Source organism: Arachis hypogaea, chromosome 14 (assembly GCF_003086295.3).
Source record: "Arachis hypogaea cultivar Tifrunner chromosome 14, arahy.Tifrunner.gnm2.J5K5, whole genome shotgun sequence".
Classification (NCBI taxonomy): domain Eukaryota; kingdom Viridiplantae; phylum Streptophyta; class Magnoliopsida; order Fabales; family Fabaceae; genus Arachis; species Arachis hypogaea.
In genome coordinates, this window is record NC_092049.1 from 11,713,967 (window position 1) to 11,728,282 (window position 14,316).

Sequence of the window (14,316 nt, forward strand, 5' to 3'; positions counted from 1 at the left end):
GTTCTCTTTCAAATACAAGCCTCTAGGCCAAAACAAAAATACAAAAGCGAGAGACAAATACAAAACAAACCAAAAAGACTCCAAATAGTATCTGGATCATCCGCTTCTGTCACCAACCAAACAACTCACCGAGGTGGGTTGTGACCTACATCTGAAAAACACAACAGAGATATGGTATGAGAACCGGAGGTTCTCAATATGGTAACAGTGTCCAGTGATGTAGGATATAAGACTCCGAGACGCCAAAGGCAATCCTAGGCTCCAACTCCATTACAAGATTCACACTTAAGGCATACTAAAAAAATAAAGCACATATAATACTCTTAACATAAATAAACATGGTATTCTATCTTAGGGGATTTCTATTCTAACTAATCACCGCTGTCCCAAAGCCTTCACCAACCTAACCTCCATGCAATTCCATCACCACCGCCTTCTGAACCTCCTCAATCCCAGTAGAAATCACAATTATATATAAGGCAAGTAAGACACAAGTATTGCATGTAAGGCAAGTAATTCAAATAGCAAATAGGTATGTTATGCAATTAGGCAAAAAATTACAAGTCAGAAAAGCATACAAACAGATAAAAAATGCACATGATGAATTCCTGCCCTATTGGCTGTGATATCACATTGTCGGTTCAACTGCCAACCCGACACATCTCCATGGAGATGTTGCCCTTCGGAATCACCATATGGGAACCCCCGAGATATAGTGCTCGGATCACTGTCCAGGATTTTGCGCTTGCACGCTTTATTGATCCGAAGGGATACGAGCGGGATACTCTTGCCACAGACCTCACATCTCAATGCAAGCGGGACGAACCACCGCCCTTACGCCGCCGCCGCTACCTCGACAGGCAGGATCTAACCACCGTCCCTGCCGGGTGCGTAGCGTCTCATAATCTTAATACAAAACAATACATCAGTGGTTTTCAGAAAACGTTTTTAGTACAACATGGATCCATCATCCCATTCAGAGTCCTCGACTCATCTCAACCACTGTCAATTCAACATCTCCATTCCTCTTTCTCACTCCACCAAGCCCATCCCTAGTACACCAGAAACCTAAACCTCCGTTTTCTAGTTTTTCATAATAATCGTCAACTAAAACCCTTAGCTTATTTCTCATATTTCCATACTCAAAATTAAGCCCAAAGACCTTAAAATGGTGTTATAGAAGCCTACAACCTTGTTGGAAAGGTGAAATAGTTGAAAACAAAGTTTAAATTTGTGAAACAGGGCGTGTGCGTCCGCACAGGGGTGTGCGTGCGCACGCCCAGGAAGATTTTGAAAGTGTGCGTGTGCACAGGGGTGTGCGTACGCACAGGTACTAAAATTTGTAAAGTCTGTTCACTCGCACAGGGTGTGCGAGTGCCCCCAACAGATGACCCTTCCCGACTTGTGCGTGCGCACAAGGCTGTGCGTACGCACAGGTCGTAATTCTTCATTGATGTGCACGCACACAAGCTGTGCTAACGCTGCAAACAGAGAGTCTTTTCCTGCCTGTGCGTATGCACAGGTCTATGCGTCCGCACAGAATAAGATTTTCTCAGGGTTGTGCGTTCGCACAAGGCTGTGCGTGCGCACATATCAGAAATCCTGAAATTCTGCAACTTTGCAGAATTTCAGATTTTTAACACCAACTTTGAATGATCATAACTCCCTCTACAAAATTTCAAATTTTACAAACTTTATATCAATTCGAAGAGTTTTTAATGAACTTTAAATCTAAACCAATTCCAACAGAATTTGAAAATCGAGGCAAAAGTTATGATCAAACAAAGTTCATAAAAAACCAACTTTTACCCAAAGTTCACAATTTACCAATTTCATAATTTTCATATCTCAAACCAATCAAAACAACACTCAACTCCCCTCTACAGCAAAGTTTCCCCTCTAGAGTCACCTTTCCCCATTAATACCAATCTTTCCACCCTACTTCATTATTCTCAACCTCAATAATCAAGTATATATATAACATTCCAAGCACATTCACAAATCATCATTTACCACTATAAATCTTCATCATCAACTCAACCATGCTTCATATTAATAGTCAACAATGTTCATTCATCCAATTTCATCATATCTCAACATCATCATCTAACAACATCAAAAATACCAATTCATTGTACATCCTCAACCAACCAATCATCAACAACATGTAATTTTCAAACCTATCCTATGAGTCACTAGCCTAAGTGTCCATGAATATTATATACTACATAGAGAAAACCGAAACCATACATTGGCCGATTTCTCAATATGTCCTTAACCCACAACGAGCACCACAAAGATCACCAACAAGCTTTCCAACACAATCCAAGCTTCCAACAATCACCAACAAGCTCCAAGCTCACAATAATTAAACTATATACATATAAATCACCACAAATCAACCTAGGACTTATCATAAAACAAAATTTCACAAGAGTTCAAAGCCTCTTATCTTGTCTAACAGATTTGGATGTCAAAATCCAATGCTAAGCAAGGATTAGAGTGAACCTAAACACCCAAAAATCACAAATCTCACTTAATCACAAAACCCTAAACTCGAAACTTTGAAGAGAAGATCTGAGAAGATTTCGAGCTTTTCTTACCAGTTTCTTATATGGGTTTTGTAGAGCTCTCTACAAGAAACGCGTAGCCGCAAACAGTGCGGCGATCGGAGCTCTATAACTCAAGATATGAGCTTGAGAAGATGGAAGTGAATAGTGTTAATAGAGGGTTTTCTTCTTCCTTCTCCTCTCAGCTGTGTGGGTGTGTTTGTTAGTGTGTTGTGTTGAACTTGGTTCATTAACGAACCTTATATATGTGGGGATTGGGTCCAACTTGGGCCCGATCCAACCCATTAGCGTTTTTAGCCCGTTCGACCCAACTTTGGGCAAAACCTTTAACACTAACGCCCGTTTTTCATCTCTAATATTTTTCTAAGGTTTTCGGCTGTTTTCACTGCTTCTCGCGCAGCACTTAGCAGACTTGAACCGGTTTAACCGGTTCGATTGCCGGTTCATAGTTTTTCGCAGAAAACACATTTTCTGACTCGGAAGGACCCACTGAGTCCAAAAATCATGTTTAAATTCCCAAATTCTCATCCTAACTTTTCGAAATTTAATTTGGGCATTTAAATAATTTTATCCGTGAAAAATCCTGTTCTTACAGCTGATGGCACCATGGGTGTTCTTTCATTAGGTTTCTGGGGTTGTAGAGTGCTGCAAGGTCATAGAAAACGAATCAAATTATAAAAAACCAGTTACAGCTCAATCCTGTAGATATATACCCAAATAAGAAAATAATAGACCCAAATAAGAAAACAATACACCCAAATACACCCGAATATTATCCCTAACCTCTTAGTTGTTTCTTCACTAATTTTCTCGCTCTGCGACTTTGGGGGAGGGGGGATGGTTCAATTTGTGACACAGGGCTTGGTGTTGTTGTTTGGGACAGAGGCATGCGTACTTGAATCAGAACTCTAAACAAGACAAAAGTAAAAAGTTAAGAAACTCCCTTAAAATAGATGATCAGAAGGTCAAAAATTAGTTGTCAAACTCACATATCAAGCGGTTCAGATTTCGAATGTGTCTCCATCCGAACAACAATCATCTTCTGTTGAGCTGGATCACTGACCGATTCTTCTTCCAGACTCAACCTGAAATCTACCAAAATAATGTCAAAATACACCTGAAACATTGAAAAGAAACACAAGCTCTGTTTTTTGACAACTTAAGTAGTTGCAGATTTTTCTTTGTTTTCCTACCTTTTTTTCTTGAATAAAACATTAATGGGCTTTTTTTTCTAAAACAATATATACAGAATTAGAAGCAGATGGTAAAAAAAGAATTAAGCAACCGGTATTAGAAAGAGAAATTACATGCTATCCGCAGGTTTGTTTATGCTGCTTTGATCTGTTTATCCGTGAAACAAAGGATCACTCTCACTTCCTAAGTTAACCTCCGATATTCTAAGCATAGAATAAACATCATTCAGTAAAAATACTATTAGTTAAATCAGGATATCAAAATTCTATCAAATAAAGGATCTTACGTTTCGGATGAGTCATAGTGACCTTCTGTTGATTGCAACCCAGCTCCCTTCATCTTGGGAAACCAAAAACAATAATCAGCAACCAAAACACCTTAAAATCGGTAATATACACCCAAATATAACAAACCCCCGTGCAGCAACCTTTTTGTTGGTCTTCTTTTTTTTATTCTCTTAAGAATTCTTCTAATACTTTAGTTTCAATATCAGTTTTGACAGTACATGCAGAAGAACATGTTAACAAATATAATTTTGATGATAAAGTTACCCATCATAGGATTGAATTTGTTCTTCAGAAGACGAATCCTCAACAATGTGCTTTCTCTTTTTGGATTGCGTCCTGGAAATAAAAAAATATGAATCAGACAAGCACAACAAAATTGATGATAAAATACTCTCAAAAGCAATGCATACTTTTTGTGGGGAGTCTAAATTTTTTCTTTGATTTTTGTTTTCTAATTGGCGACGATTCTTCACTTCTGAAATTAAATGAGAAATACTATGTTCTGTTAATACATCAAATTTTGAAAATAAACAGAAAAAAAGTGATAATAATTTCAGAATCTTACTCATCATTGGATTCATTTTCACTTTCTGAAGTGGAATCCTCTAAAAGCTGCTTCCTTTTTCTTGATTCCATTCTGGAAGGCAAACAATCATTAGTAAAAAATACCCTAAAAGTGACAAAATATACCAAAAAATATTACTTACTTTTTGGCCGTTCTGGTGGGTTGTTTCCTTCTTGGTTCCTCTGAGTCTTCTTCAGACTGAAGACTCGGAGAAAAAATCAAGTTCACTCTCCGATGGATCACTCTCGGATGAACTTGCTTTCTTTTTTTTTTCTTTTTTCTTTCTTTTCTTTTTTTTTTTCAATTCCTTCAAATTCTTTTTTGTTTTTTCCTTTTTGACGATGCCTTGAAACAATAGAGACATTAGTTTACACCATCTAAATAATTAAAATACACCCAAATTAGAGAAGGTATTCTGTTTAGTTACCATATGACCATCTATCTCTGGTCTCATTCTTGCAACCAGCAGCTCTCTATTCCAGTGGCTAACCCAGGAAGGTCCATGGATTGCTTCTCCCTTCTTGTCTATGTGTTTTGATAGATGGAAATACACTATCATCAATGCATAGAGGCAGCCGTGAATCAATTTTTTCTTTTTCAGACGATAATTGGTTATGCCTTTGATGATGAAATTGAGCACATGGACGCCCCAGTTGTCCTCCGTTATTTTCTCCATCTGAAAAATTTGAGTTAGGTGCACAGGAGATACTTTATTTATCGTAGTTGGCAACAAGAACGCCATATGAATATAGAGGATAAAACTCTTCTTGAACATCAGGCGATTGTGGTCGTTATCAACACCGATATTCATCATCTCATCGATTAGATTCTTTAATGTCTTCCCCTGAAACCTTCTAAAAATTAGTTTGTTCTCCTCAGAAAGTTTCTTATAACTCACTTTATCGAAAACCAGATCTCCTATAAAAAAAATAATTTACACTCCAAATCACTTGAAATGCATCCAAATATCACTCATATATACCTAAATTTTTTACTTGATTACATGATATTAAAATAAGATATTACAAAAAATATATTATAGAGAATGCAAATATAGAGATTTTCTGTAATCAGTTACCTGATGCATTGAGGCCAAGAGCAGCCCCTATTATTTTGGGTTTAACTTTAAACGAATCATAACTTGTGTCCAGTTTGCTTTTGTCCAAATTAAATCAGTTAGCCAACTCCTTTAACAGTTTGTGTGGTACATTCATTGGCAGGATGTGCATGAGGCCACCAAATCCTAATTCGCAAACGATGACTTTTTTTTGGCTTGCTCATCATTTCAAACTTTTCACTCAATAGTCTCGTGGCACATTTCAAGTCTTTGGTTTGCTGTAAACAAAGTAAAATGAGAGTCACTTAAATAACTTATATTTACATTAGGAATAATTGAATTGTTCTAAGATATATATATATGTGCTTACATTGTATTTTTTTTACCTTGTCTCTTGGTTGTCATTTTTACTGTAAGGAGTAAGAAATATTATCAATAGATAAAAATACCAGGCAAGCTACAGACACATACACCCAAATACCAGCCACATACACCCAAATTCCAGTCTCATACACCCAAATTCAGTCCTCTACATATTTATTATTTTTTTATACGAAATTAAATGAGTTCAAAATGATATTCAAGTCAACCAAACATGCGTACATTGACACTACAAGGTCAAACACAGGTACAACAGCACCAGTTACGCTTCAATACTCTTTATATATATATATATATATATATATATATATATATATATATATATATATATATATATATAAATTTCATACACCTCTATTTTTTTTGAATTCCATGACATTATATTAGTTCAGAATAATATTTAAGTTCAAAATGCCACTAGATGCACCAGTCACATTCGAATTTCGAGATTTACACCAAAAAATCAGCCATATACACCAAAAAATGATTTCACTTGAAATACAATACAGAGTTGATGTCTATACAAACTTACTTAAAAAATATGCAAACTGCACATATCATGCACAAAAACAGATGAAAACACACGTTAAACCATTCACTTGAAGTGTAAATGACTTGAACAGTTTCATCAGAACAGTAATATCAAATCTAAACCAAGAATAGTGAAACAGAGAGAGAAATACGACGATATAATGCTTCACATTCGAAATCAGAAATAGAAATCTGAAAAACCTAATAGAATAGTCAAACAGTACCTTGAATAATGTTTCTTCTTTCTTTTTGGTGTTTTTTTATGGATATTTGGAAGTTTTCTTGCTGATTTTGTCTACTTTTGGCGAGGAGTTTGACAGTTTCTTCAGAGTAGGTGTTGGTTTTGAATGTGGCTTGAATCTCGAGGGTTGTGGTTTTGATTGACAAAGAAGAAAAAGAGTTGTTCATAATGAGCGCGCTTTGGAAACGGTTCACTGACACTCGTGTCTTTACGCTCGAGTGGGGGAGTAAAAGGCGCGTGTGTTTTGTTGGGCTTGGCCCAACTTGTAGGACTTGTAAGCCAAAAAGGTTTGTATGTGTAGCATGACTATTGTAAAAAATTATACATACAAAATCTTGAATTAAATTAAAGAAAATGAATTTTAACATGAACTTATAAAAATTGAATAAACACCGTGAATAATTCATTTTTATAGTGCAAATAACAAAGGAATAGTTTCAAAAAAAAAAAAAAAAACAGAAAGAAAGCCTAAAATTTGTCCACAAATACAATTTAACCAGAATCAGAGTACTTATTTGCTTTCAGATTATACAAGAAATTCTCACTAATCATAGACAGTTGATTGGTTCACTTGGTTGTTAGCCGTTAGTGTTTCACTGGTGTAGCCATATCCAACTACTTCTTCTCTTAATGGGAAAGTACCTTCAACACACCATGCCAAAATATGAGGCAAAAACATGTGCACAACAACATGGGAAAAAACATTCTGCAGCTTATTACTGTGTTGGTGGTTGAGATTAGAAGGCTATTCATAATGGCTGGAGAATCAAATGCAATCATCTACCACCAATACATAAAGTTCCATAACCAAATCACTTGCGAATCAAAATCTAGTGATCACCGAAAAGTGATATTCCACTCAGTGCTGCTATCCAAGTCATAATCATTTCAAATGGACATCCATTATTTTCACAACAATTTCTATGATTTCTATTCATGAGGCTCTCGATGATTGTTAATTCTCTATGGGTACAAGTATCTTTTTAGTGCACGTCTATGAGTCTATCTTCTTGTGTCTGTCTCTTCCTTTGGTTTTATTTATAAAAAAAATTATAGAGTAAAAATAGACAAAAGTATATACGAAAAAGAGTATAAAGGTGATTAAAGTACACCTAAAAGGTTTTAAAATAACTTGATACACCCCAAAGATTGTTTATTTAAGCAAGTCGAAAGTATACTTAGTTGTATATGCAGTAATGAATTTAGATTTTTTAAGCTGATACATCGACATTTGGAGGATTACAAAGTGTATGATTGCAATTTTATGTCAGACCAATAGAATGCTAAATAAGGAAAGAACAGTTCTGACCTGTCTAAACAATCTTTGAGGTGTATTTCGCTATTTTAGAATCTTTCCAGTGTACAAATTAACAAATCTATTATAATCTTTTAAAGAGTATAAAATCATTTTATATTAAAATTAGACTTTTATCATGTTAAAATTTAGTTGCTGATGAAAGGAAAAAGTTCAGCCAACACTCCCAAAGTGTTGATTCATTACCCAAAATATAGTTATTTCTGTTGGTACAGAATAATCTTTGATAAATAATTTGAAATTTTATTCTTGTTTAGAAACAGATAGGTGAATCAGAATGAGCTCCACAATAAAATCATTTAAAACAGCAAATCAATCACACTATACAACCACAGTATTAATAGAGATATGATTTCTTAGTACTTAGATTCCCAGCCATGTTGATAGTATTCTTTATTTTTGTTACAAAACATGACATTTGTGAGGAATACCTACAGCAAGACACATTCCTTCAGTAGATAAAAAGAAAAAAACAACTTTAATTTCCCTTGTTCCTTATATTTCAATTTCAAGCTTAAATTCCTCTCCAATAAGCAGTGACAATTCTGAAACTTGTATAGTAACAAACTGTGAGGAGTCATCATTGTGAGTCTTGACAACCATCTTCAGTGAACCTGTTCCATTCATATAACTTATTCTCTTATGCTTAGGTATTCCCAAGAAAGTGACCTTTTCTATGATCCATCTTTGGTCCAGGGCAAATCTTCCATTAGTGACATTAGATGCAACAAAAACACTATTTTTCTGCAATGCACCATAAAAACTAACCAATGTCCATGGCTCATTCTGTCCTGATATGTCAAGTGTCTCCCCATCATCCAAATAAACTTGTCCATAGCTAGTTTTGCTGCTACTAACAACCACCACAAGATGAAATCGGGTCTTCCGGGCGGCTTCTGTTGTCAATGCCTCTCCTTGCATGGCCAAGATGTTACCTTCACCAACATGCACATTTATGTGATCAGATGGAGCATCAAGGGTAACATATTTTCCTGATTCAGCACTCACTGAATTCGAGAAATTGAAGAGATCAAACCAGTTTCCTACTGGGAAGTATGCATCAACCGTTATAGCCCCCGGCTTTAGTACAGGTGACACTAAAACCCCCTTTCCTAGAAGAAACTGTGAACTTATATCATATGTTGTGACATCCTCAGGAAATGAAAAGAAAAGGGGTCTTGCAATTGGTGTCCCTTTTGTGTGTGCCTCATACATTAGTGTGTAAAGATAAGGGAGGAGGCGATAGCGCAGGCCGAGCACTTTCCTAGCCGATTCAGCAACTGAATCCCAAAGATATAGCTCTTGCCTATTGGAAGTGTTGTCCGAATGATCTCTTGCAAAGGGATAAAAAGCCCCCAGCTGCATTGTGGAAAGTGAAAATAATTTGATATCTATACGTTTTGTTATGAGTTTCCAAGTTTTCTACTATACAAAGAAGATACTAGTTTCTACATGTGACTTTTGTAACCTAAGCATACAAAACTAATACAAGTATATGAAAACAACATTCACAAAGAAGAAAAAAGAATCAATAATCGATACTAATTACCATACTTAAGGATGAAATTTTACCTGGATCCAGCGCCTACAAAGTTCTTCAGTTGTATTTCCCGAAAAGCCACATATATCTGCTCCAACCATTGGAATTCCAAATATTCCAAAATTTAAAATAGAAGGGATTGAGTATGCTAAATTATTCCATGTGGCAGCATTATCTCCTGTCCAGTGAGCTGTGTACTTGCCAGAACTAACAAAAGTTGATCTACTTAGAATGAATGGCCTTTTGCCACTTATATCCTTTAAAACCTTGTTGGTTGCTTTGGATTCTAAGAGTCCATATAAATTATGGGAATCATATTCAGTGATATTGCCAAAATGTAAAGATGTTGCCGGGACTGTTCTGTAATTGATCTGTTGCATAACTCCGGAATTATTAATTTTATAGGGAGGGTTGTCAAGACTAGACGATGGATTCGGGGGAGAAGTGATGAAATTAGACAACTCATTCATGTCAAGCCAAATACCATCAAATGGGAGAAGCTCTCTAAATAATTTGATTTCCGTACCCCAAAACTTTTGGCTGCTTGGATTCAAGAAATCAGGGTAGTAAACTGGTCCAGGCCAAACTTGACCAAGGTAATTGACTCCATTTCTCTTGATGTATATATCATCCTGCAATCCTCTGACAAAAGTTGCATATGTTTGATTCACATGGATACCTTTTTGCAAAATTAAAGCCTGGATCAATAACTAATGCTTATGCATGGATGTTATTTTATTATCAAAAGAAATGGCATGGTATGAGGATTACTGGATTAGTTACCAGGATCCAAGATAAGCACATATTTCTGGCCATTTTTGTGAAGGGTATCCACAAATGTTTTCATCTTATCCAGTGGAAAGTTGATAGGATCAAGGGTGAAATCTTGATATGCATCCATGTAATCGATATCTGTCCACATAACTTCAAGGGGTATGTTTGCTTTTGCATAGTTGGCAACCACACCCTTGAGATCACTTACATTCTTGTAGCCCCATCTACACTGATGAAAACCTTTCAGAACAGAAATAATGAAGATGTGGATAAGCATAGGAATCACTGCTACAAATAATAGATCAGCAAGATAAGACCAACAGTTTTTACACATTGATTAGAACTTAAATGTCTGTGAACAAGTGAAAGGAAAATTCATAAAGTACCACATGGTAACCCAACGTTTCTTTAATGAAATGTGGAAGTGAATGAATTTGTCCAACTGAATAGAGCAGCAGGGTTCATCATCATTATCAAAATATGTGAGCAATATCAATATCATTATATATGTATTATAACTAGGCAGAATAGATTATCATGCTATATAAGTAGTCTTACCAAAAGACCAATAAGGCATAGGAGCAGGTCTTCCAATGAGTTCAGTGTACTGCTCCATCACCAGCTCCGGCGATGATCCAGAAAAAAAGTAAAGATCAAACACTCCACCAATCACCTTGTAAGTTATACGGTCGCCACCATATGCAACATCCATCCCATTGCTATTTAAAAGCAACACCCCATGTGTGCTCCCCGACTTCACTCTTCCATCTTTAGACCCTTTCCTTACATCCATGTAGAAAGGGTGAGAACCATAAAGGTTCAAGTCAAGAATGGCACTAAAAGTATCTGAATTCCACATGGTGAGTGTCTGGTGTGGCTGCAACTTAAAGGATCTCTTGGTGTGTTCACCAAGGCCATAAAGTGAGGCTCTTTCCCTTGGGAGTGAGGAAGATAGCTGAAGGTACTGGTCCTTGAACACAATGAAAGTTGAAGGGTTGGAAGGGTCTGGTGAGGTATCAAAGAGGATGTCCTTGGAGGACTTGCGCGAGATAGTGAAGCCAAATGGGGTGGTGTTGTGGAGGCTGAATATGAGGTCTGAGTTTGCTATTGTCAGAGATAGTTTTACTTCTTGTTTAGAAGGGAATTGTTTGGTGCTGAGAGAGCAGTGAGGGTAATAGGAACCTCTAGGAATCACTTCTTCTGGGATCTCCCATCTTTGGTGGGTAGAGTCTGTTATTCTTACTCTTAGCCTATCCTTGTTCTCAAAACTGCAAAATTCAGAAATAACCAAAATTTTCATGCTATATACACTTCAGTTTGTATGATGCAGTGAATAGGAATCGTGTATGATGCAAGCCATATCAACTTCAAATTTTGCATCACATTTTGCTGTGTGTATTAATATTATTACTTCAGTATGTATTGGATAGTGAATAGTGAATACCGAATTGATAATCAATTATAACCTAGAATTCATTAGTATCAAGATTCGAAGCAAAGCTGAACTAATCTATCTAAGGTTAGTATAATGACGTGCTATAACAGTAAAGATATCATAGTGTTTAATTATTTAATTTTCTAATAATCACTGAAAAGATCACACTAATGATTCAAAGTGGTGGTGTTGTTACCTGGCAGAGAGTTTGAGTTGTGGGATGTCAGGTCCATGGAGAGAAGAAGATTTGATGAGGCTAAGAGTGGCAGTCAACGACTTCCCAAAGTGATCACTGGCCACAGTTGAGATGGTGTAGCCATATCCAACTACTTCTTCTGTTAGTGTGGAAGCTTCAACTCCATGCCTAAATATGATGCACAAGAACAATAACAAGGGAAGCATAGTGTCTCTTCTCTCATGCCTACTACTCATTCTTCTGCTACTTAGTGAGTGTGTTGAGTGTGAGGGACTTTTCTCTTTTGTACAAGGACAATAGTTCAGTCATCGAATGAATAAAATAAGTCTAGAATGCTGATGTCAATGTTTGAACTCTTGACCTTTTAGATCTAGAACTCTAATACTATATCATGAAACCACTCATCTTAAAAATGTAACTTGATAGGACAATGTAACACTAATGGTCATATCTCTAATACTTCTTAAATGTTCATTGTACATATTGTATGCTTAGGGCATTGACTCCCTGTACTTTCTCAGTTTTTCTTGAAAATATCATTTATAATATTTCTATTCATGGGATTCTCAATAATTGTTAGATCTCTATTGGTACAAGTACCTTCCTTTTGCATTGTCTATCATCTTGCTTGCACTTTCTGTTCCTCTGATTTTAGTGGCTTTTTTTTTTCCAAGGAATTTTAATTTGTTTTTGAAATAAGTTATCTCACATATATAAAATTTCTATTTCCATTTTAAAGTATAGGATTTTAATATTTTCATGCAAAAGAAAATAAAAATTAGCATATACGATTATTATTATTATTTATAGTCATTTTAAGTATAGTGAAATTGTTTATATTCAATTAACTTTCATTGATTTTAAAATTAATCTAGAACAAAAAATGAAAAAGAAAAAGAAAAAAAGTTGAAATATTCAAATTAACCATTAAAAATATAGCGTGTCGAAATTATACATAAAAGGAAAATAGAATTTAGTTTTTAAACGGACAAATATAAATATAAAAGGATACAATTTTGATAAATTTTTTTGCACAAAAGTATTACTCTCTATGTTATAACTAGAATGAGACCCACATGTTCTGCAAATTTAAATAAAAAATAAAAATGATTAATAAATATTATAAAAAAAATTTTAAATACATAAATATGAATACAAATGATAAATAATTTTTTGAAAAGTATATTTGTTGAAATTATAGAAGTTTAATTATATGAAAATATAGGTCGTAAACATTTCAAGATTTTATGCAAGGTGGTTATTGTATAATCTCTAAAATTATCTTTACTAATTTATATTTTAAAAATTAAATTTTTTTTATATCTATATTATCAACTATTTTAATAAGTACAAATAAACTGTATTTTTTATTGGATAGGATTCAAATATAAATATTTAAATAAAATAAAATAACATTAAATAACTACGTTAACTTAAATCAATTCAAAAGTAAATATTATAAAGATCGAACACAAGTTATAATTTTATGTAATATTATTATAGTTATTTGTGTGTTTTATAATACTATTAAAGTGCATGCAAAAAAGTACTGGATTATTAGGCATAAAATTAATTGTGATAATCTAAAATTAAAAATTAATGGGTATGTCTAAAATGAGCTCAACACTTGTGTGCTTATTGAATGTGCCATATTTATATAGACCATTAGATTTTATTAGATTAAAATCAAAAGCTAATATAAAAGAAGAGTATTGATGGTTTTTAATAAATACAGAATATCATAGTACATAAATAAACACTTTAAATAAAAATATTTTAATACACAATACTTTAAATAGCAATAGAATCTTTTATTCTTAAATAATTAAATATAAAATATATAAATACAAAATATCTGAATATTTTTTATTTATTAAATTAATTATTATACAAAATTTTTTAATAATATTTAAAAATTATATTAAAATAATATTTTAAACTGTAACATAAAAATATAAAATAACTAAAATTTTATTTTATATTACTTGATAAATAATTAAATAATTATATTTAAAATTTAATTAACTATTTTTATTAAAGATATTATTATATAATATAATTTTTCATAAAAATATTTTTAAAATATAATTTACGTATATATAAGATGGAATAATCTACGTATATATATCATGTATTATGTATATATAGGATTGTATAATCTACGTATATATATCATGTATTATATAGAGTAGCTTGACGTCTTTTAACTATAGTATAAACTTTTTATTGG

The 14,316-nt window shown here is 34.0% G+C and overlaps 1 protein-coding gene across 1 annotated transcript; it reads right to left on the reverse strand.

Moving 5' to 3' along the window:
- Positions 1-8,409: 8,409 nt before the first annotated feature.
- LOC112741509 (alpha-glucosidase) lies at positions 8,410-12,381 on the reverse strand. The gene is made up of 5 exons (XM_025790522.3): positions 12,087-12,381; positions 11,014-11,723; positions 10,465-10,695; positions 9,714-10,360; positions 8,410-9,500 (listed from the first exon to the last, which is right to left on the reverse strand). Exons 1-5 carry the CDS (start codon positions 12,320-12,322, stop codon positions 8,637-8,639), a joined length of 2,688 nt encoding a protein of 895 aa, XP_025646307.1. The 5' UTR covers positions 12,323-12,381; the 3' UTR covers positions 8,410-8,636.
- Between the last annotated feature and the right edge of the window lie 1,935 nt (positions 12,382-14,316).

Excerpts from the sequence above, each read along its gene's own strand:
- LOC112741509 (XM_025790522.3), bottom strand. The coding sequence starts at position 12,322 with ATGAGTAGTAGGCATGAGAGAAGAGACACTATGCTTCCCTTGTTATTG. Across the intron at positions 11,724-12,086 it reads CAACTCAAACTCTCTGCCAG|TTTTGAGAACAAGGATAGGC; the intron begins GTAACAACACCA and ends TGAATTTTGCAG. Across the intron at positions 10,361-10,464 it reads TGTGCTTATCTTGGATCCTG|GTATCCATGTGAATCAAACA; the intron begins GTAACTAATCCA and ends TTTTGCAAAAAG.